The sequence below is a fragment of the Passer montanus genome, unplaced genomic scaffold (genome assembly GCF_014805655.1).
Source record: "Passer montanus isolate IOZ18808 unplaced genomic scaffold, ASM1480565v1 scaffold10, whole genome shotgun sequence".
Lineage (NCBI taxonomy): Eukaryota > Metazoa > Chordata > Aves > Passeriformes > Passeridae > Passer > Passer montanus.
The window spans coordinates 27,657,021-27,677,393 of record NW_024356505.1 but is presented as its reverse complement, the minus strand read 5'-3'; the positions used below and the strand labels follow the sequence as shown (position 1 = coordinate 27,677,393).

Sequence of the window (20,373 nt, the reverse complement as noted above, 5' to 3'; positions counted from 1 at the left end):
GTCCTGCCTCATGACTTCCACAGCTCACTGTTGTTACTAAACACTCTTCCTGTCTCCATATGCCCTACCCTATCAACCTCTTTGCTTGTGTGTGGATGAAAGAGGGAGAACAACATCAGCTGAAAGCTGGCTGAGTGTGGGGCCTCTTCTCTCACATCTTAAAGAGGACGCAAGCAAATGCCAATGGCATCCAAAGTACTTAAAGTGTCAGAAAGATTTGGAGCAGTACCAGTAGTGGACCCCAAAAAGAGTGGTGCAACGACAAGAGGAAGTCAGAACACCTTCCAGCCTCTCCCAAACCACAGGGACTTGCAGAAGCAACTAAATATGGCATTCACCAATACATAAACACATGGCCCAGGCAACACAAACATGGTTTCCTGAGCAGAAATACTTTGTAGAAATTATGCCTATGTAAAGGGTATGGGATTTCACTTATCATATAGCAGGTAACAAGAGAAAGTAACGTTACTGCAGGGGTTAATGCAACCCAAACTGCTAAACCTGGGGGTTCCAGCAGCACTCCCCATCTTTGGTGCTGTCCCTCATCCTCTTCCAGATTTACCTTATCCTAGAGATGAGTGCCATCAAACTGCACACAGTGCTGGAGATGGGGACTGTGGAAGGATTGCTGAAGAGGTGTACAGGGTGGCAGGAGGAGTGATTCACAAGCAGAAAAGAGACAGAGCTGAAGGTACTTTGTAAAACACTGTTCTTCTTCTATTTCTGCTGCAAACATTTATACAACCCTGGCCTTATCACTTAGAATAAGCTTTTCACAAGTGATCACTATTTTTACATGATATATTTTTTGAGTACCTAACGTGAGAAATGAAGCCAGATCCACACCAGTGCTGAATTCTAAGTATCTCCTGGTTGTGCTTTCCACAGAGGAGGCTATAAACAGTACTCTGAAAAAACAGTCCCTCCACGTCTCAAGACAGACACTGAAAATGGATAATTTTGGCTTTAATCTTTGTACACTGATGCTAAGGGGAACATGTTTAAAAATGCCCATTTGGAAATGAACAGTTCTTCATTCACTGCGTGCCCTGAACAACACACACCAAATATGGCATAGGGCCACATCAAATGGAGATAACAAAGAGAAATAATGATCACTCATTCACTGAATGCAGCAGAGAGCCTGTAGAAAATTTAATAAAGGGCCCTCATAAGGATGTATTACAATGCCCTAGCTCAAAACTGTATAGGTAGTCTTGATGCCCAGAGCATGTCCTGGCACCTCATGCCCTCGTTAGATGCAAAGATTGTGTATGTTGAGCATCAACAAATGAACGGTGATAGGGAGTTCTTCTGGGAATAGTCAAAAAATACTAATTTTGTTCCTTTTTGTGGCTGAGAGAATGCAGTAATTATGAAGAAGTTTCATATTTGAAACCCTCCTGATGCCCAAGACCCAAAGCATGACCTGTGGATGTGAGGCCCACGGCAGCAGCTCAGCACAGTGGAGCAGCACTGCTCCTGCCAGCCAGAAATCAAACAGGTGCAGGGGAAAAACATCTCCCTGTCCTTAGTTAATACCTGTCATTCACTTCTGGTCTAAATAAAAACTGAAAAACACACACAGAATGCATGGGGGATTTTTAAAAACTTGCCTATCCATTTGGGGTGAAACTGGCCCTGCTGAAGTCAGGAACATCCACCTGTCAAGATTTCTCCTCTGCTTTTTGTTTGTGCTTGTGCATGCATGTTTATCTCTCTGCCTGCCTTTGTCTCCTCCCTGGGGCTTTGTTCATTAAACTTATTATATTGTCTCTTTTTCCAGTTTCTGGGAAGCTCTTTTAAATCCTGGTACAATATCTGTTACACTTATAAGATTTTTTCCCCTCAGGATAAAGAACAGTAGTTTGATTTGTGACACTGCAAGCCCTTAGGTAGCAGAAGTTTATCACTTGGACTTGTTTTCTAAGTCAAAATCTGATTGTGACAGGTAGAGGTATAGAATATATTCAGGCCATTGAGAAAAGGCTTTGTGGGTAAGTATTTTCAAGGCCTCAGGTCTTTCTCTGCAATCTCAGACTGTCAACCATGCCATGGCTTTTCAATGAGACAGATGCCCTGACCTTGAAAGGGATGCAGAAACTAACACTCAGGAAATAAAAGAATAAGGCAAGTAACAAATAAGCTACCCACAAGTATCCAACCCTAAGGAAAATACACACTAACATACAAACCCAAAGGAAAATACACAGTAACTTACATTACATTATGTAGATAAAGTAAGATTTACTGAATGCTAATTTTTCTCATCAGCATATCACAGAGTACAGAGGCAATGCTAGAAACAGTGATAACCATTGTGTATAAGTCCCTACATCTCTCACAGAGACCATCCTCTTAGACTTAATGGAAATGTAAATATAAAACATTCACTGTAATAAAAGTCTCCGGAGACAGAGTCTAAGTAGCACGATTAGTATGGAAAATGCTTCATAAATCCCAATTCCAATAATCTCTGGTAGCATAAAGGATTCATCTCATTATGACTTTCTAGCAGAGCCTTGTTAATTCTCACTTCACTAATCTGTGACCTTGAAAATCTCCTGTCTGCATTTCAGTGAAGTGTTGACAGCCAAGTGAAATAGGGAAGTATTCCAGCAAGGGCTACAAGTGACAGAATATATTGCAAAACACTCACTAGATTTATATAAAATAATGTGCCTGAAAAAATTAAATAAAATAACAAGGCTTTAATCAATTGCCATCCACTATTTTTATTTTAGCATTTGAAATCAAATAGCAGAATCTATCAATTAATTTATTATATATTATATTTTTGCAAGGCTGTGTTTTATTCCTAACATAGGAATAAAAGGAATTCTGTGTTAAGGATATTACTTCTGACACATTTCTGAGATGAAGTAACTAAATTTGGGACTAGTTCCTATTGACTGTAAGCTTTTGAAGCTGCTATTAACAATAAAAATCTTGGAGTCACATGCACACACACATACACACATATAAATAAATAAATTTTTATATATATATAGACCACACATGTTACCAGTCTTGTAGGTGCACATCTCTTGGTACCACTAATATGATTGCATAGTTTACTGAAGAGTTGCATAATTCTCTTTATGAGGTAGTGTGGGTAAGAAGACAAAATGACTGAACAAAAGAAATTCTGCCCTATTTTCCAGGCTCAAGAGCTCACTTTGCTTCTACTATCCCTGAGTGTATTTTGAAAAACATTAAAAACTCTTCTAAATGTAAATATACCTTAAAAAACAATCCTTACTTTTTTCAAAGCTTGGCAGACAGCAACTTAGGTAATTTTTTGCCAAAATATATAATTGATCAGAATTAGGTATTAAGATCTGAATTGTTAATCACTACATCACCAGAATTATAAAACCCAGAGACTAAAAATATTTGTTGCCATTATTCAAAAAACCCCACTAACACAATATTAATAAAATTACACTGTCAAGTACACCAAAATTTTGATCCAAAATGGGTTAGTGCAGATGACATCATGATGACAGCATTTTTGTTAATTTTACAACATCTCTGCCAATACTACTATTCCATTACTGCAAAGCACACCCTCCAAAAGGATCCAAATTGAGATGCATTTCAAAACACGCTCCTTTCTACTCTTCTCTGCATGGTCTACAGTGAGCATATTGCCAGGTGGGGTACCCCTGTGCCTGACTGCCTCTGAGATCTTACAGAAAGGAGAGGGAAGCAGAGCACAGGGGCACCTTGGAGCCGTGGAAGCTCCTCTGTGAAGCTGGCAGCAGTGTTTTGTCATACACTGACCTTCTGCATGCCAGTCTGAGAGAAAACACTTCTGTCCATTTCATCTGCACTCTCATGTGGAAAAGCCACCATTACCTCTCCCTAATCCTCAGTAGCAGGGGTCTGTCAGCAGGATGTCCATGGGAGAAACAGAGAAATGGCAGAAAAGTAGGAATTTATTTCAGATTTCAAAACACTGAGGTATTTGAGACAGTGGGTGGCTAGCCTGGGCTGTACAGGCAACACTGGTTCTAGGTGGAAGCACTGCGTGGGAGAAGGCACATCACACTGTTTAGCTGAACCCTGGCACAGGAAACCCACTGCTTCTTACAGAGTTAAGGAAACAAAAACTAATCTTTTCTCTGCTTTATATGACTTCTGCAGGGCGTCATTCTTAGCTCCTGTGCCTATTCCATGCACTGAAAGCACATCTAACAAATACATCAAATTGGCACGTTTGAGGTTCATTTCCTGTTCCCTGTACTTTGATACCAATTTCTGCAAGGTTATGAATGAATGGTGGTGGAAGTTTTTTCCCTCCTCACACAAGAACTCTGCCCAGTACTGTGGTGCAAAATCAAAAAGCCTTCATTAAACTAGTCACCATTTCCCACTTCAATAGTAGAAGAGCCATTGAAGAGCTCCAATAGTAGAAGAGCTACTTCTTGCTTCTGCCTTCAAAGATGAAATGACTTAAGCACACATCACTTTGTTGCTACAATCCAAGTTACAAACCTTTGAAAGTCATAGAAGTGTCAGCATATTTTGTTTTAATTCTCAGCCTATTTAAAAACCCTATATGCTGATATTTTACTGCTGTAGTTCTTACATATTAGGCAGTCTGACAAAACTTTAAGATATTCTAAAGAAGAAGAATTAAAAGGCAACCAAACTTTATTATAGAAATTAAAGATAAGCTAGAAAATTAACATACCAACAGCCATCATGTAATCCCAGCGGTCTATGAGGCACATATTGAAGATCAGGTGGTCAGATGTTTGCCCTTGACCAATGAGTGGAATGTTTCTCTCCAAATTTTGGGTTATTGCAGAAGTCCAGCCAATGAGAAACCAAAAGACCACCAGAAGAATAACAGACAGCATCCTCATCACTCTCCCACCTGTCATATATGGAATACGCTGAGCCGTTCGCGACAGGAATACCTTCAAAACCCTGAAAAATTCAGACAGTGCAGAATTGAGAAGAGCATTATAGTGTCACAGGAATTAGACTTCCATTTTATTTCCGTACCAGATTATTTAAAAAACAAATCAACAGTCTTTCCTCTGACAGTATGTACAAGAATGAAGTTTGGAACGTTATTACTTTCATATTAATCGTATTTAAATGGAACTGATTGCTGCCCAGAGAGTGTTACATAGCAATAATAGAAAATATTAGCTATGCTTATGTTAGAGACACACATTTACAGGCTGTCTTGTCAAGCTGTTTTGTACATTCCATCTCCCAGTGGAAGAGTTCTGTCTTTGAAAGATGAAAGGTCATTTCCATAAACCAGCAACTATGTATGTGAAACTTTATTCTGTTTTGATGCTGTCTGCTCATCCCCAATCCTGCTATTTCCGGAGAACAAATTAACACTTCTTAGATTTATTTTTTTTCCCACTGAGTTTGATGCTGCTGAGACAATAATCTACATCACAGAAATAACTATGGAAGGCACTTTGCTAATTAAATGGGGTTTGATTTATTTAGAGGCAACAACATGTTTTTTGAGCTAGGACAGAACCAACATAAGAAAAGCCACACCACACATCAAGCACTTATACCACACAAGAGCTATTGAACACATAACACTTTAAAAATAATTGCATTTATTATCAGGATAAATTTACTCCCACAAGAGCTGTTCAAGGAAATAGCACCTGCATTTTCTATCCATCACCACCTGGTAATGCAGAAAAAGTTCCTCCTAGCAGCATGAGAACACCACATTTGAGGAAATCCCCTTGGGAAGAAGGAGCAGTTTGATTCTTCATGTAGCACAAAATATCTCTGTGCTGCCTGCACCATGGGATCTGCCAGAAGCCTCTTCTGGGAGCACTGCAGTGCTCCTGCCTTGGCCCTGCTAAGCTGACAAGGATGAGCTCTGAGGAAAGGCTATCATGGAAGTTTTTATGTACCCAGACCATTAGAAGCAGATGGGCTGAAGTTTAAAGGCTGTTTTAGACACTGGGGTGAGGAGTCTTTCAAAGTGAAAAGTTCAACTGTTCCAGTGGCTCCTGACTCCTGAGAATGAGCATGACCAGTCTTGATATCCATGAAGAGACAAATAATCATTGAGTTTTCAGTATCGTGATGATTTTTTCTTAAAGTTGATTTTTTAAATGCCCTTGTCAGCTCTGAAATTATTTCAGTGTACCAAGCATCAAGCCACCACCCAAGACATTTGACAACCAGGCCTGCCTTTTCAGCAACACAAAATCACACTTCTGATTAACATTTATGCTTGTATTGTCTGAGAGAAGGCAGAAGCAGTGTTGCCTCTCAAACAACTAATAGAGCAGTGTCTTAAAGGCAGAAGCACAAAAGGTTTTCCACATCCATAACAATGAATCAGCATTTGACTACAAACACAGCCTTCACAGCGTGCATTAGGTGAAGTCAGAGATCTGAATATGTTCAACATTATTCAGCTGTTTCCCTCCCAACAGTCACTCCACAGGGAGTCACAGTTTTTGATCTTTCCATGTTTGATAGATGTTCTGCTCTCCCTTTACAGATGCTGAGTGCCTTATGTTGGAAGCAGACTCCCAAAGACTTCATCAGGAGAGACAGAAAACTCCATGGAAGCAAGGCAGGCTACCTCCCTCTGCATTGCTCAGCCACAGCGCCCTTGTCAGCTCTGAAATTATTTCAGTGTACCAAGCATCAAGCCACCACCCAAGACATTTGACAACCAGGCCTGCCTTTTCAGCAACACAAAATCACACTTCTGATTAACATTTATGCTTGTATTGTCTGAGAGAAGGCAGAAGCAGTGTTGCCTCTCAAACAACTAATAGAGCAGTGTCTTAAAGGCAGAAGCACAAAAGGTTTTCCACATCCATAACAATGAATCAGCATTTGACTACAAACACAGCCTTCACAGCGTGCATTAGGTGAAGTCAGAGATCTGAATATGTTCAACATTATTCAGCTGTTTCCCTCCCAACAGTCACTCCACAGGGAGTCACAGTTTTTGATCTTTCCATGTTTGATAGATGTTCTGCTCTCCCTTTACAGATGCTGAGTGCCTTATGTTGGAAGCAGACTCCCAAAGACTTCATCCAGGAGAGACAGAAAACTCCATGGAGGCAAGGCAGGCTACCTGCCTCTGCATTGCTCAGCCACAGTACTACTTGTCCAGGGCAGCACTGGTGAACCCTCATTTTCCAAACACTAAATTCCTGATTTTTTCTAAAATCAGGAAGCAAAGGCTTCCCTTCTACCTGTTGTAAATGCTGGTCAATAGTTAGCTTCTCTGAAGGGAACAAAAATTTATTATTTTTGTAATGAACTGGAATATTTCACAGCTATAATTTGTCATTTGAGAAAAATTGCATCATACATTTTTATAAATGTTGAATTATTAGAGAAATCACACAAACCAGCTGAGAACTATTAGAAACTTTTTGTATTTTGGCTCCAAAGTAAATTCTTGATGATTCTGCTGAAAGTCAACATGTGAGCCTATTTTGGGCATAATAAAGCAGAACCCATTTGACTTTTTTCATTACTAGTTCATTAACTGCTGCCTGCGAGACAGCTTTCTAAGGGAGAGGTGTGGGCTGCTGCTATATTATTTACCTAAGCACAGTGAAACAAATATTTTTCTATACAGCAGTCAAACCTCCTCCAATTTGGATCAAATCACATTTCTTTTTTTTTCTCCTCTTTTTCATAAAAATAAGTATTCCCCACCATGTCAAACCTCCTCCAATTTGGATCAAATCACATTTCTTTTTTTCCTCTTTTTCATAAAAATAAGCATTCCCCACCACAATAATTTCTACCTTGGACTCGTAGGCTTACATGGAAGCCAACTTTACACTTCCTTTCCCAAACATTATTTTTCTGAAAAGCTGTAAAGAAAGTTGCATTAGGCCAGTAATGTTGCAAATCTCCTTTTCAAAGGTTGTGGTATAAAAGCAGTCAAGCAGAACACAAGTTCCCAAGTTGCAATTCCCTTATTCTCCTGCCACAATGTGAATCCAAAGCCTCATTGCTCACCACCTCAGCACTGACTTACATGCTCTGTCTGCTCTCATCTTCTATGTATTATTGAACATGTATCAAAGCAAAGACAACTGCCCAGGAGTTCCTCTCCCAAGGGCACATCATCTCACCAGACTGGAGGGTCACTATCTTTCCTGTACCTCTGACTCATACAATCAAAGTTCACTGTAGAAAAGTCAAATCGCTGTAGTATGAGACCAGACTGCCTCAGCAAACACTTGGTGCTTGATTACTGGTACCCTCTGTCAGAAAACAGGGCAATTGTTGATTCAAATCCCTGCCCTGATTTCCAGGTAGACAATGTTCAAGGCCCCCTTTTCCACTCAGTTCAATATCTCTACGCTGGGTCAAACTAGCTATTGAACAAATAGAAGAGAATTCTTACAGGGAGGCAAGAAGTGGGGCTGGTGGGCTGCATTGCTGCTAGGAAATCAAATATGCCCTGGGTCATCCCTGGCACTGAAGCCAACTGGCAGAGAACATACTATTATTCTCAGCATTACAATTCAGCAGGACAGAGGATGGAGTCCCAGTGCCCAGGAATGTTCTCAGATGCTACTTAATTTATGAATGTAGATGTAGCAGATTCAAGTTCCTGAGCAAATTCATGTTTAATTATGAGTATCAAGTAAGGCAAACTCCTCCTGTCCTATCTACAGCCAAATTACTGGCAGTGCCAGTCAGTGCCCTGGTAGAAGCTCAGGGGTCTGTTTGAGACATATGGTCTCTGATCTAAAACAGAAGAGAAAACTTAACCATGTTCCTCAGCATCTTCTAGCTATACTCCCACCTAAAACCACTCAGCATATACAACCCACTTTTCTGCACTGTTGTTGGATAATTGAACAATCATTTCCAGTGACATGTCATCAGCTCTGTTTACAGGCAGATCAGACAAAACAGTGCAATGTGTTTTACCTGCTTTTCTGGAAGACAGCTGCCTTCGAGCAAAGCTTTGACTCACAGACAGCTACAGCCAGGATTAAATCTGATATGCAATAGCCATTCCCTTTACAGAGTAAACAGAAGGTGCAGTTCAGGCTGAATGAACTGCCTGGAGACCACAGCACATAAATCCCAGCTCTGCTGGCTGCACCATCAAGACTGGGGAGAATTAAGCTACGTGGTCTGAGGATTTTGTTTGGCGTGCCTAGCTTCATATAAATGGAGAAGGGGAGGGCTTGGCTGCAAACACTGAGAGCCAAGGGAAGCCCAGCAGCTGGGAAGGGAAGCGATGCTGCAAGTGGATCTGAAGCAGAGAGACAGAGCATGCTGGTTCACAGGACTGGCTGGGATCACCAGCTTGGAAACACCAAGTGAAGCACATGGCTGCTGCTGTAGTTATATCCTAGGATGCAATATGTAACTTTAGAAAATAAATAAAACCATATTAAACTTTCATGTCATATCAACAAAAGATGGTCCCCAAACTACCATGACTGCATAAATAGCAGGAACTACAGGTGAAGGATACTGCTTTCACAGCAATGACCTGGCAGTTTGTTTCTTTTTTATTTCTAGCATCTGTCATTTTGTGACTCAACTGAGTCATTCTGTCAAACTGCTCTGTTCCAGACTGGTGATTTTTGTTATGATACAAAAGCTACATCAGAAAGATAATGGGTCAGGACCTTCAGAAGTACATTGCCCTCCTACAGTGCAGGGATTATGTCTTACCTACATTTCTGGACTAACAGTGAATATGCCACTAGTTATTTTTAGTTAGTAAACTGATGTGATTCTCCTAAAAGTGAAAAGGTACCAGTGGGACATGTATGGCACCATGTCGATTACAAAAGAGTGCCTTCACTTCACACTTGACACACAGACACACACACACACATAAATACTGGGTGCAGGTATAATTTCCACATCAGGAAACGTGACTGAATAAAGAATATCAACACTTAAGGCCCAAGACCTCAGAAATCATATTTAGATAGACTCATACCATGAGTTACTGGCTCCCACTGGAAAGAATAAAACCCATATGAGAAATGAACAGCTTTCTAAACAATTTCCCAGCTGAAAGTGTCCAAATTAGTAATTGTCTGCTTCCCAAGTGATTTCTCAAGACCTCAGCACAGAACAAACTAGAAGTGCACCACTGAAGAGAATACTCTTATGGGATGATCTTTTGCTTTATTGATTCTGACCACACTGAACCTGAGCAAACCTGGACTGAGGTGTGCCATGCCAGCAGCACGACCACAGCAGGGCAAGACCCGCGTCATATGCATCATGTCCTGTCCACTGAAAATATACAACAACTAGAAAAAGAAGTTTGGGCAATTATGTGGGTGTATGGATACTTCTGAGAGCCCCCATCTTGTGTGTAGCCAGCAAACTTGGCCACATATCACTGAGAGCCATCATTTTATCTCAATTCCTTCACACTATGCATGTAACATCTTACAGTATAAACAATAGGAAATCTCCCACATTTTTTATTTCAGAAAAGACTTTTGTAATAGCAAATACGTGTCAAGAACACTGTCATGAAAGATAACAAAAGCTTAGAGGAATTGACTAACCCACTCAAACGCATTGGATTTTGTAATGGGTAACAGAGCACAAGTGTGCTTGGCTTTTATGCCCAAGAAGGCCAATGATGTCCTGGGGTGCAGTAGGAAGAGCTTGGCAGCAGGTTGAGGGGGTGACCCGTCTGCTCAGCCCTGGTGAGGCCACATCAGGAGTGCTGTGTCCAGTTCTGGGCTCCTCAGTACAAGAGACACACAGAGCTCTGGGTGAGTCCAGCTGATGGTGGCAAAGATGACTGAGGGACTGGAGCATCTGTTTTATGAGGAAAGGCTGAGGGAGCTGGGGATGTTCAGCCTTGAGAGGAGATGACTGAGAAGGGGTCTCATCAGTGTCTGTCAGTACCTAAAGGGAGGGTGTCAGAGCATGGATCCAGGCTCTCCTGAGTAGTGCCAAGCAACAGGACAAGAGACAACAAGCAGAAACTGATGCACAGGAAGTTCTACCTGAATACAAGGAAGAAATTCTTCACTGTGCAGGTGGTCACACTCTGGAACAGGTTGCCCAGAGAGGCTGTGGAGCCTCCCTCACTGGAGCTATCCAAGAACCATCTGGATGCAATCCTGTGCAATGTGCTCTGGGATGGCCCTGCTTGAGCAGGGAGGCTGGACCAGACGACCACTGTGGTCCCTTCCAACCTGAGCCATGCTGTGATTCTGTGAAGGCTGGTCTGCACACTGAGGCCACCAGTGGCATCACAGGCTTGCTCCATTGTTACAAGAAGAAGAAGAAGCAGTTCTGTTTCTAAAACATTTTCTGCAATGTTTCTGCTGCAAATACAAATTGTATTTACTTTCAAAAATGTGATTTTGAAAGTAGAATTTCCTTGACATCTTCCCTAGAGTTTTACAGTGATTTGCTACTGTGGGAAATTAATGCAATACAAATTTATAATGTATGGCTAGAATAACAAACTGTGAAGATGCATTTTACCTCAGTGCCTGGTAAAATTTACCTCTAATAAACAAAGAGACGTGTCATGACTTAATGCTAACCTACTCTGCACAGAAGTTTCCTAGATCATTTTAATGCTACACATATAAAGGTAATCCTACAGTGCTTGAATGAAAGCTCCCTTTCTGCATAAACACTGACATAATTTCCTGGAGTTTGAGCAGACTGAGGAAGGTGGGAGGAAAATCACATGCAGTTCAAGGAAAGGCTCTGGGTATTGGGAGGCAACAGCACAACAATAGATTTCCCACTGCAATCAGAACCACTCACTCACTCCCATGTGAGCAGCACTGGACTAACATTTTCTTTCATATTTAATAACATGGAAAAGGTCTAAAAATATTACTTGCTTTGATGAAAATTTATTCATTTGAAGTAGCTTTTGTCTGCCAACCTGTAAGTAAGCAAATCTGTAGTGAGCAAACAATGTTATTTCTTTAAATGTAGCCAAGGATTCTGACATTTTTCATGCTATGCATAGGTTTTATTTTCTCCTTTCACCTGCAAATCTAAATTCCCACCTGGGAAAAGCTCAATTTCCTGGTGGATTATAGAACAAAAAGCTTCCTCTGCCTGCAGCCAGTTCCAAGAACTGCAGCTGGAGTCTTTTGGCAGACCAGCTGAGCTTTGCTTTTCCCCAGTGCCTCCTTGCTCCCCAGCTCACTGCCCTGCTGCCTGCGTCTGTTCCAGCTGCCTCCCAGCTCCCACTGCAGGAGATACTGAAACTTCTGCCTCTGTGTGTGTGTGTGTTGCTTTTTGAAGTGCTTTTGTTTATATCACAATATCATCCAGGTAGGTCTCATCAGAAATGGCCACTCCTCAACAGGATTTGCCCATCCTGAATGTGTGCTGATGGATGTATTAAGCACTGGCGATCTGAGAGGTAAGAAGGCTCAACAAGGGGACTTTCCATGTCACGTAACTAGGTTTCAGTGATGCAGACCAAGTCTCCTTATTTATTAAATCCTCATCTGCTTTGTGCTAATTATCTCTTCTAATAAACCACTTACTGCACTAATACCCCCACGAATCCTGCTGAGATTAGCAGAACTAGCAGAGTGCCAGTGAAACGTCTGACACTCCGCTGTCAAACTCTGGTGAGGCAGAGCTGCTACAGAGCACACTGTAAACCATTAAATAAAAAGCCCATCAGTGTGTGCCCAGACAACTAGCAGTGACATATCACACAATGGTTAGGTTTGGAAGAGACCTTAGAGATTGAGATTATCTTTCAACCTGGTGATATCACACAATGGTTAGGGTTAGGTTTGGAAGAGACCTTAGAGATTATCTTTCAACCTGGTGACATGGGCAGGGACACCTTCCACTAGACCAGGTTGCTCAAAGCCCCATCCAAGCTGGCCCTTAACACTTTAATGTCTCCTCTTTGTCAACCACTTGGGCTTAAGGTTGCATCACACAGAGCTCATGACCACAGAAGCTGATGCCTAAATTTCTGAAAATCCCAGGTCCTTGGGACAGGCACAAAGCCATCTCTTTCCAAGTCTGCTATTGAATGGTTAACAGAGCCATTTCAGTACTTTCCTCCTGACAGATATGTTTAAATAACCACATCCCTCACTCAGTGAAAAATTGGGTCAGCTCCTCAGACAATTTTGTCCATAAACAAACCAATCTTGTTGAAGTGTTTCCTTCATTCAAATTTGTAGTGATTTTGTGACCAAAACTTTACTTCAGACGTCCTCGAGACTCCTGCCACTAGTCGTTTGGCCTAAAGATTCAGCCTATATAAAGTCTGGCTAAGTTAATTAATTCATCAGGTAGATTTTCTCTTTTTTGCAAACCAAAAGCCAGTTCTTTACCCTAATCAAAGACTTTCAGAACAGGCAGTACAAAAGATCTCAAGGTCAATATTTATCAGGGAGCTTACACTGTGAAAACAGATGCAAGAACTGCCTCCTGGTAATCTTTTCCTACAACAGGTCAAGAACATCTTTAAGGTTTTCATTCCAAAATTTGCTTCACAGACTACTGTGGAGTTGAATGTACAAAAGGCAACTCCCCTTGTGAACCTGGCTCACGATGTTTCATTTAATAAAGACTGATGAGTAAAACCAGCTGGGATGAAAAATTCCCCTCCTTGTAAGTGCTGCTCTATCTAACACTGTTTCTCTACCACTGAAAACATTCACAGACAATTTCAACAACCTTTCCAATTTTCAGAGGCATTTTCTAGCATCATCCATAAGATAGCTGGGCAAAACCTCATGCCAAAGCCTGTACTTTTGTTCTTAACATAGTCATACTACAAACAGGGAAAGTCTTGAAATGGATAAAACCCAAATCCAAACCAAAGTAAATTTGAGACTGGCTATTTATATTGATGTACACAGATCACAGTGCTAATAACACCAAGGACAGGGTTTGTTCCCCTCATGGGCCATTCACTTGAGAGCTGGACTTGATCCTTGTGGGTCCCTTCCAGCTCAGAATGTTCTGTGATTTTCTTTCCTTTCTTCTCCTCCTTAGGTTTACTGGCAAGCATTGTACTTCTGATCAGAGAACGATAAGTCCCACTTAAAAAAGACAGTACTTTTCCAGAATTTTTAATGTGGCCAGAAAACCAAAACACCTCACTCCTTTTAAGCTAAAGATGGTAAATATTCTGGTCCATTTGCATGATGTGAAAAGTTGCTGCTTTAATAAATATGTAGCAATCCACTGCAGCTGTACTATGTTTTTCACCACTTCTATAAATGCATTAGAATAATTTATTCAGGTACTATATAAGAAGAATCTAAGGCTTTTCACTGCATCAAAAAGTAGTGAATAAAAATGTAGTGGACTTGAGTGAATTATAATTCACTCTGCTAGCAGTCAGTTATTGAGGACTAAACTATATATCCATAGCATATTTACAGATCACTATACTTTGGTTTTTGAGAACAGCACTAAACAGTAGTCGGCAGCTGAAGAAAAACAATCATAATTTCACAGATAAATTATTTGTTTTCATGTTCACAGACAGATACTACATCGTTTTACCCTCTGTATTCTACTTCACTAGTGGTTAATGCAATACTGTAACTGTTAGTTTGGGTGTGCTACATGGTGGGTTTGAATAGGCTTTCACTAAAAATATCTCCTCCTTTACTTATTTTTAGTCCTAATTACATAGCAAGTTTCTACACTAAAGCAGAATAAAATGAAATGTGTTGCTATGTGATCTCTTTTGTCTTATTAGCTGTTTTACCAAAGTTAAAAACTATTTAATAGTGTTCTAATAATATCATACAACTGTGCTACTGAATTTTCTAGAGCAGCATCTGAGATCCTGCAGCTTGCAGGGCAGATATAGCTTTTCATTCCACCAAGGCTGGCAGTTCATTGCTGACATCCCTGGGACCCCATTAATGCACAGACCAGTGCAGGGGTTTGCATGCTCTCTACATCCCCAGCAAGGAGGAGCTTCCCAGCCCTGCTCTGAAGGAACAGGTACATTGATTTACAAGATCTAACCACAGAGTCTGGGTTTGGATTTGTCGTCACAGAAGCTTCAGTAACCTACTGATTTTTTTGAACATTCCACTTGCAGGAGATGAAAAGCAGGAAAATGGATTTCTCCTTGGAAGTCAGATTCTGTTTCCTTTATAACATTTCTCATGATTATGAGATTTTCTCGTGGATCTTCAAATTTTGTGTGATGTCTGGCATTATCTATATTTGTAAGACATTAAAGATGCAAATTTTTAAGAAACAATGGGGTGAGTAGACTTCTCTGATGAAAGTGCTGTTTTGCTATCTACAGACTGCTGAGCAAGCTCAGATCTGGGGGACAGCAGCAGGTAACAGTAGGAGCCCTGGAGCAGATGCAGGAATCTGGAAACAAAATTCCAATAGAAACAGAGAAGATTGTGGACAATTTTATGCAATTTCAGAATTCAAGAATCTAGATAAAATCAATGCCACCCTGCAAGAGCATGGCACACGAATCAAGAATTAGGCACAAGCACTGCTGCTTCTGGTCTGCTGCATCTCATTGCTTTGAGGTTTTCTATTATAAAAATAAGTCACCTGATTGACTCATCAATCACATTTTCTGAGTTTTCTCTTTGTCTTTTTGGCGGAGGATCCTGCAGGAACAGATGCACACAGTGCAAAGGTGTCACTGACTGTGGGTCCAGCTGCATTTCCAGAGGATGTTCAAGAGAAGTATTTTTCAAAATAAACTGGCTTAATTATACTGCATTGAAAAAAAATCCAGTAAAAAGCAGGAGACTAGGAAAAGAATTGTATCTGTAAAGCACTGACTAGAGCACCATACACAAAATCTTTTTGCACTAAACTGTCTCCTCACAGATTTAGTTGCAAGCATTTACTTCCTTTGCTGCTGTGCAATGTGGTTCTTACACACTACTTTAAAATGGCAATTCATTATTAAAGATGCAGGAAGCAAACATCAGCAGTCAAAGGGACAGGAGCCTGTCCTGTCTTTATACACTGCAACAAGCCACCATTTTTATGCCCTTATATCTTTTGGAGTATGTTTTTGTCCTTTCACTTGTCAGAGTGTTTCAGTGCTGGAAGTTACTGTGAACTGGCTAAATTGCTTCCATTTTGAATGACCAGAAGCATGTACATCTTTACATATCCAAATGAAGCCATCTAAATGTTCACTTTTTAACACATAATCCCCCTAATCTTATCACTTCATTGATAATCATAAATATGCATTTCTTTTGAACCATGAGGACAGAGGAAGAGGATACACTGAAAGGTCCAGTCTTTGATGAGTTATGTTCTCTCTTAGATACTTTCATTGCATGTCAGATAATGAAACAGCTCACATGTAGCAGAAAGAACTTGTCTTGACTATTCTACTTCCTTTAGGTGTGAGAAAGAGTAATAATCACACCCACTGGATACAATCCTTCCCTCAGACCCACAGTGCAGACTGCTGTACTTAGCAGAGCTCAGAAGAGGTGCTGGATTGCCAACACCCTTATTATGTGATGCTAAATTGACAGGAGTTAATGAAATGTGCTACAGAAAGACACGTAACTGCATTATTTAGTTAAAATATTTTTTGCTAGTTTTGTGCCCATTTTAATAAAACAAATGTTTGTCAATTTATAATGTGATTGACAGGCAGCAGTGTTTTGTATCAACTCTACTTTCAAATGAGCTCTTTATCAGCACTGTGTTCTCCTTTCATTTGTGGAATAAATATTAACTTTATCTCATGGTTGTGCTTGCAGGTCTCACGGCTAAGGCCTTCATGGATATTTGAAAGGCAAGTTTATTCTTCAGCTGACCTGCAAAAGATAAGATTCAAACTACTTTTATAACAGATAAAGTCAGGAACATCTCCACCTCTCACAACATACAGCAGTGTCAACCCCAATAGAAATAGAAACCATAAACTATGTTAACTTCATTGAATAAAATTTCCACGTTATAAAATATTCTTATTATTAAAATATTCCTCTGTAAATGTGCACCTGGAGTAACTTACACGGAATGGAGTGAAAATGCTGGCAAGGGTATTAAAGCTCATCAGGCATCTGGGGGAGTTACTACATCTCTGGTTCACTAACTCACAGGATAGCCAAGGCTGGAAGAGAGAAATTGAGAAATTCTCTGACACAACCCTGATCCAAGCCAGATCAATGAGAGCAGGTTACTGAGGATCTTGTGCAGTTGGGGTGGGAGTTAACAGACTATGTCAAGCATCTCCTACAGAGGGGAAAGCAAGAGACCAGCTGCTGGCATGGAGAGCAGTGACCTCTGTAGAATAGAAAGTCTAACATGAAGTTAAATAGCAAAGGCTTCCACAGAAGCTTCATGTCTTTCACTGCAAGTTCCAGGCTGTCAGGAGATACTTAACATGAGGGAACAGCATCATATAAAAATATGCCTCTAATCTGTCAATACAGAGGTGCAGATATGGCTATTAGATGCTGCAGTACACTTACAGACCTCCCTTTGCTTTCCTAGTCATCTTATTTTGCATTCTCCACTCTCAAAAGCAACACGACAAAGGTTCCAAGCCTTCATTACTCCAAACCCCTGTCTTTTCTTCTAAATACAGATGATGCAGAGGACAAACAGACTTTAGACAGACATGACAGTCACATGAATTCCCTGACAAATTGCCCAACTTGTTTCCTTCACAAAGAAATTTAGAAAAAAAATCTACAGTAAAGGTAAGCAGACCAAAATAGAATTTTTTTGGTACTTTAGTATGCCAAACACCTCTCCTGATGGAAGAACAAGTGCCTGTGTAAGACAGTGAACATCAGTATGTGCAACAGTTTTTCAGCTAAAGCAGAAAGCAAATTCTGGTCAGAACAAGATCAAAAACAGAAGAAAGAGAAGAATGCATTTTTTCAGTTTATAATACCATAGTAACAAGACAAATAACTAGAGAATCCAGCAGTCAAAAAGCCCCAGTTGTATTAAACTGACACCTGATAAAATGCATCCCTATGGATTCCTGGATTAGCTTCAGCTTGACTTGTGCAAGCAGCACAGTACACAGCAGTACAAAAGAACCCTGTTTTGGCATATAAAATAAAACATACAGTTATAAGAAATTTAAAGAATAGTAACCCAGAATCATCGTACAATGTCAGCAATATCTGATAAAAATTAATTCTTTGATAAGCTTCCATGATCTATCGCCAGGTAAATGCTCAATCAACTATGTTTACTCTCAGCATGTGTGGCAATCAGAAAAAAATGCTAATTAGGTTTATCATTAATACTTCTGAGGAAGCTACAGTTTCTTGGAAATTGGTTTCTGAATGTCTGTCTGAATTTAAAGTTTGTGAAAATAATTGAAGTTTCATGTCTTTATAATTCTGGGCAAGAACAATGCCACGAAGCAGCACATTCCAGGGGCTGACTGGCTGGAAAGCAGCTTTGCAGAGGATGACTTGGGGATCCTGGTGGACATCAAAGATAATGAGCCAGCAGTGTACCCTTGTGGCAAAGAAGGCCACCATCCTTCTGGACCATACCAGGCAGAGCATGTGCAGCAAATTGAGGGGAGTGATCCTGTGCTTTCCTCACCATGGGTGGGACCAGAGCTGGAATGCTGTGCCCAGCTCCAGACTCCCCAGTACAAGAGAGACATGGACATCATAAAGATCAGCCCAGGGAAGGGCCACAAAGATGACTGAAGGACTTGATCACCTTGCAGAGGGGAGAAGCTGAGGGCTGGGGCTGTTCAGCCTGCAGAAGAGAAGGCTCAGGGAGAAACTCACCCATGTATATAAATACCTGATGGGAGGGAGCAAAGATGATTGAGCCAGACACTTCTGGCTTCCACATAAGAGACCATGGGCACAAACTGAAATCCTGAAAAATCCTTCTACATGTAAGAAAAATCTTGGAGAAATTCAGAATCTGATTGCACATGGCTCAGAGCATTCTGATTTGCCTGAGCCTGCTCTGAGCAGGCGAGTTGGACTCTATGATCTCCAGAAGTCCTTCCCAACCTCAGCTTTTCTGTGACTCTGGAAGCTTTGTGCAGTTGGTACAGAGGTGTATAGATGGAAGATACTACATTTTCTTGGTATGCTTTCTGTAACAAGCTTTTTTATCAGACCTTAAATCTTAAAATTTAATATGCTTTAGAACTGTATTAGTACTTAAAACTCAGCAGTAGAAGCTCTTTTGTATAACTTGTATAACTTATTCTATGATGATCTTCTGAGCTTTGACTGAACATTCTACAAAGCATCACAAATTATGCTCTCAGGGGCCCACTAAAGTACACACTTTCACTTTTATTTTCAAATTTATTACTATACAGCACTGTCACCCATTCTAATGAAGAGGGAAATGAAATTACTCAGACTCCTCTGCATGGTTATATACATCCCTGCAACATACAACTTCAATAAATGAAACATTCTCTTTGTCATTCTGCAATAAAATACTCAAGTTAAAAAAAAACAACTGCAAGAAATACTGACTCTCATCTTCTGTGTTTTGTCTCACAGAGGAAGAAATAGCATCATCTGACATGCTGAATTCCACGAACTGTTGTTTGCTGTTTTCACCATAAAATAATGAAAAAACTTATAATTTTAATTGCAGTAGAAGGTTTAGTTGTCAAGAAAAACAAGAATAATGAGAGCTAATCTAAATGCCACAATTTTCAGGACAAAAGAGCAACAGCTGATTGCTATGAGATAGATAAAACACTCCTGTATTCTCACTGAAATCAAATGTAAAAGATGTAAAAAATACAGACACAGGCAATCTACCCACAGGCAGTCTAGAGTAATGAGACCCTACTGCCAACAACATGGACTGAACAGAATGGGAGTGAAAAGCAATAAGCTTGAAACTCCCATAGTATCTGCAAAGATAATAAGGGCAGAGTCCTGTCTTCCCTTTGTGGTCACATACACATTAGAAGTGTTGATAGCCAAGCTGTTTTTTAGAGAGTAGTTGTTTAAAAATAAATATTGAAATTAGAGAGACATCACATAGTGCTAAGAAATGCAGTGGCAACGACCTTGCTTCAGAACAAATAACCCAAGGAAGAAAACAGGGGGCAAATGGGGGGAATTAATAAGACTCCTTTTGAATTAATAGTCAGACATTGACTCCAATTCAGACCTGGTGACATCTACGCAACAGAAGAAACAGATTTGGACTCTTGAATATAACAAACAGCTTAAATGTGGTGTTTCGTGAAGCATGAAGATGAAAATAAAACAAACAAGCCTGGTCTAACTGAGCATGGAGACAAAAAGTATCAGAACACACACTTTGTTTTCACTGAAAATAGTCTTGATACATAATTTGGTTTCTGTATCCTATCTGATAAGTCTTGCAAATGACTTTGATGCCTCTGACTTTTCATGCTAATGATGCATGAAGACAGAGCTGAGGCTG

The 20,373-nt window shown here is 40.3% G+C and overlaps 1 protein-coding gene across 2 annotated transcripts in view; it reads right to left on the bottom strand.

Annotated features, from left to right (window-relative positions):
* Positions 1-20,373, bottom strand: part of GPR158 (G protein-coupled receptor 158) — a 190,023-nt gene that overhangs the window by 19,093 nt on the left and 150,557 nt on the right. For both annotated transcript variants that reach the window (XM_039712117.1, XM_039712108.1), the window contains exon 7: positions 4,703-4,941. In XM_039712117.1, the coding sequence (XP_039568051.1) occupies positions 4,703-4,941 (239 nt within the window). The remainder of the gene's footprint in view (positions 1-4,702; positions 4,942-20,373) is intronic.